This window comes from Oryctolagus cuniculus, chromosome X, assembly GCF_964237555.1.
Source record: "Oryctolagus cuniculus chromosome X, mOryCun1.1, whole genome shotgun sequence".
Taxonomy (NCBI): Eukaryota; Metazoa; Chordata; class Mammalia; order Lagomorpha; family Leporidae; genus Oryctolagus; species Oryctolagus cuniculus.
In genome coordinates, this window is record NC_091453.1 from 74,254,140 (window position 1) to 74,258,060 (window position 3,921).

Sequence of the window (3,921 nt, forward strand, 5' to 3'; positions counted from 1 at the left end):
TCGTGACCAGGCTGTTGTGACCAGGAGCAGCAGCAGCAGCAACGTACGGAACCTACCCACACCCAGGAAGAACTGCCCCTCCCCAACGTAAACAGGAATGGAGCCCCCAAAGTCCTGAGGTTGGACTATTACCTGGGCACCCGATTCCTCCACCCACCATCAGAGTCCTGTGGGTGTACAGAGAAGAAAGCCCTGGGGCATTGTCCGTGAGTAAGTGCCATAATGTAGCTCTATGAGCTGGGGGACAGATCAGTTGTGTTAAAGGGGCTGTGTCCCTTTACCTTTGGGAAATCTTTTGGCCCACTTTTTCTTCCATTTTCCTCATCTTCAAAGAGTGTAATAAAAAAAAAAACTGACCTCAGAGAATGATCTCCCCTTTATAGTTTTTGTATTATATTTTTTATTGCTTTTTCATTTACTTCTTCCTACAATAATACCAGAGACATTAAAATAGATGCTGATATATATTTATTGACATAGAAAGAAGGTCACAACATATATCATTTGGTGAAAAAATACAGAGTATAGAACAGCACTTATATTTGATCACTTCTATCTATGTATCTAACTGGGTATATAGGTATAGGGAAATATCTGGAAGGAGAGTCAGCAAAGGGAGTTTGGGTATAATCTGTACCTTTTGTACTTTTCTCTAGTATTTGAAGATTTAACAATGAGTTATACCACTTCCACAAAGATAATAATAAAGCCATCAAGGAAATGTGCACACACAGGAAAATAGACCCATAGGCAGTGGGGAGAAGGAGCAGGGACAGAGGTCAGCCATCCCTTTCCATTGTGCTGGTATTCAGACCCTTTCTCTCCTGCACCCCGAAAGAAAGTCATTCTGTGGATTAATTCATGCAAACAGAAGTTCCCTCCCTCCAGTTTTCCCATCATTGGACTGTGGATATAGGTAAGGGTGCATTTAAGGCAGGAGGCTAGCAGCTTACTGTAACTCAGAGGGGTCACTGTGTTCATCAGGTGCAACTCCTGACCCCTCCTCTTCTGCATGTGTCAGCTCCTGCAGGGTGATGATCAGGTTCTCGAAAACCTGGGCCTTGTTGCTCTCATTGTCACAGGTTTCTTTAGAGTGGCCCTCCTCGCCACAGTAGGAACAGCGGATCGTGCACTTCCGCTTCCTGGTTCTACGCACATCTCCAGGACCAGTATTCTTATGGCCAGAACCAACACTAGTGGAAGGCAACTGAAGCCCCGAAGTGTGGGGGGAATCAATGACCAGCACCTGATCCTGAGATCTGGCCCTGCCTCTGAGGGGAGGGTCCTCAGACTCCACCAGGATCACATCCTCATCTGAGTCATCCAGCGTATCATCTATCTCTATCACGTTGCAGCCGGTGCTGCTGATCACGATGGGGGAGGAGTCCTGAAATGCCACAGGGCTGGCTGCCCTCTCCACCATGGACTCAGATCTTTTGGGACGCTTCCGTCTAATGAACGTGTCATCCCAGTCCTCCTCCTCCCTTATCATCCTGATTAACTCCAGGAAATTGGGAAGATGCTCCTGCTCATTGGCATACATCCTGAGAAGACCTTTAAGCCTGAATCGCAGGTCCCTGTTCAGCTCAGCTCCAGCAAGGAGCTGGTGCAGGCGAATCTGGTTTGCATCTTTCTGAGCTAGGATGCCTGCCTGGATGGCATTCTGCAGCTGCACCTCTAAACGGATCACATAAAGGGAGGCTTTCTCCCCCTGCGCCTGCAGGGTGTTAAAAAATTTACCATGGGCAGTCACACTGCTTTCAGATTCGCCAAACACCAATTTCATGGCCCGCAAGAAATCCGCCACGCTTAGATTAGGATTGGCCGCCTGGAGCAGATGCATGACCTCCCGGGCAGGGCCCCTAAGGGTTTTCATCAAGCGCTTGAGTTTTTCCTCCTCGGACATATTCCAGTCTGGCAGGACCCCATTGACTTGGATCAGCCAGTTTTCAAAGGTTTCCTCCCCCTGGGCTGGCACCGCCCTTCCCGAGAACAGCTTCATGTTTTTCTCTGCCATGTGGGCCATTAAAGGACCGAGACTCCGCCCCAGGGACCTCAGCATGGAATGGGCCCAAGGCGGCAAGGGTGCATTCTGCCGCCGGCTGTTACCCACATGTGCAAGGATGCTAGCCATGACTGACTGACGACGACGACAGGGTATCTGAATATAACAAGATGCTCAGGCTTCCAGGAAAAACCGAATCTACAGGTGTGCGGGGGCAGGAGGGGGGCGGGGAGCTCTGCCTTCCTCTTTCCTCCGCGTTAGCTGTGAAAAAAGAAAAAGGTGGCGGGCGGTTAGTAGGGGAGCAGGCTGCGGTTGCATTCTCTCCCTACCTGAAAATCCTGCAGTATATTTCTCATTTTCCCACCGCCCTGAAGTTACCCTGCAGGAGACTGAAATTAGTCTCCTGGAGCCGGCCGCGTGCAGGCATGGTGCTCTTCGCGACGACATCCATCCCTTCCCACCAGTCCTTCAAGAGGGATGGCAACTGTTGCTTCCCATTCCAGAGCCAATAGTGGGCTCTCAAAATGGGGTACGGTGGTCCCAGGTGTATGAGAATAAAATAGTACCATATTAACTTCGTGATCTCTGGTCTCAACCATACCCCCTTCCCAGAGCCTCTCCCTTCACCCCCCCCCCGCCCCCGCAGTTGTTTGCAGGATTTCTTACAGGAGATCGCAAATAAGAGTGTGCCTTGATTTCAGTTCCAGCCTCTCCAACCGGTGGCCTCCGTGAGAAAGCTTGCCTGGGGATATGGTGGACCTCAGTCCACTGGGGGTCACAGATTCAGAGCCACGGGGCGTCAAAACTGCGCCACAGCGGAGGAGGAGAGGGAGGGAGAGAAGGGTCAGAAGCGGCCTCACTCGTCATCCTACCACCCACCCACAACCCGCTCCCCCCCCCCCCCCCCGCCTCTGTTGCCTAGCGGAAAATTCCCTCTCCCACCTGCGGAATACAAGCCAAACGCCCCACCCCCACCCTCATTACATTTCCCCCCACCCCACCCCACCCCCGGAAACCGATGGCCTACCAGCTCTGCAACCTGCCGCATAGAATTCAACCTCGGATTCAGCTTGGCTGGGTTGCTACGGAGAAAGAGAACACGAGTTAAACACACCCGCTCATCTCTTCCCTCTCGGGAAGAGATTAAAAGATGCAAAGGGGATTCAATTCAAGACACACAATTTGTTTATGCCCCACCGCCCTTCCCCACCCGCAATCGAGGTAAATCCTACCCAGTGGGCAGTACCCAGGTGAACCCCACCTCCTCCCTCGGTGCAGCCGGCCCATGGGAGTTCTCTCCCCAGCTTCGCAGTTACCGATTCTCCACGATGGGAGCCGCCCAGTCCAGGCGGCACTTCTCCCTCCCCTCTCGCGCTAGGCAATCCCGGAGCCCGCTTTTCTTTACCTGCGCTCTGCTGGTGGGCAGCGGGTGCTCCGCTTTTTTACTGGATGGATCCCTCTTGCAGATCTCCGCGGCCGCGCATGGGAAAAGGACTAGCGGCTCCTCGGCCACTAAGCGACCCGGAGTTGCCCGCCCGAGCTGCTTCGCAGGGCAGCCCGGCAAGGGGTAGCCGAATTGAGGCAGCGCGGTTCCCAAGGCAGCGGCTGCTGCTTTTATCCTCTGCCCGCTGAGACAAAAGAGCTTGACAAGTGGGCCAACGCGGCCAATCAGCGGATCGTGGAGGCGGGCTCGCGGCACAGCCTGGGCCCCAGGCAAATCCTCTGGCGGGGGGGGGGGGGGGGGGGCGGGGAGGTGAGGGGGGAACACCGGCGCAACAAGCCCTCCAGGCGTCAAGCGCAGCTGAGCCGATTTGCGTTTTACACAAGCTAGCATTTGCGACTCTTTCTCCTTCTCCCCCCTTTCCCTTCTCCCTCTCCATTTTCTCCCTTGGCACAACTCTGTGTCTCGAGGCCAG

General features: G+C 53.6%; 1 protein-coding gene across 1 annotated transcript; it reads right to left on the reverse strand.

The window, feature by feature from the left end:
- Positions 1–453: 453 nt before the first annotated feature.
- ZCCHC12 (zinc finger CCHC-type containing 12) lies at positions 454–3,593 on the reverse strand. The gene is made up of 4 exons (XM_002720210.5): positions 3,411–3,593; positions 3,033–3,087; positions 2,672–2,810; positions 454–2,266 (listed from the first exon to the last, which is right to left on the reverse strand). The coding sequence occupies exon 4, from the start codon at positions 2,132–2,134 to the stop codon at positions 950–952; it is 1,185 nt and encodes a 394-aa protein (XP_002720256.1). The 5' UTR covers positions 2,135–2,266; positions 2,672–2,810; positions 3,033–3,087; positions 3,411–3,593; the 3' UTR covers positions 454–949.
- Between the last annotated feature and the right edge of the window lie 328 nt (positions 3,594–3,921).

Bases quoted from the DNA above. Each gene is read 5' to 3' on its own strand.
- ZCCHC12 (XM_002720210.5), bottom strand. From the start codon at position 2,134: ATGGCTAGCATCCTTGCACATGTGGGTAACAGCCGGCGGCAGAATGCA.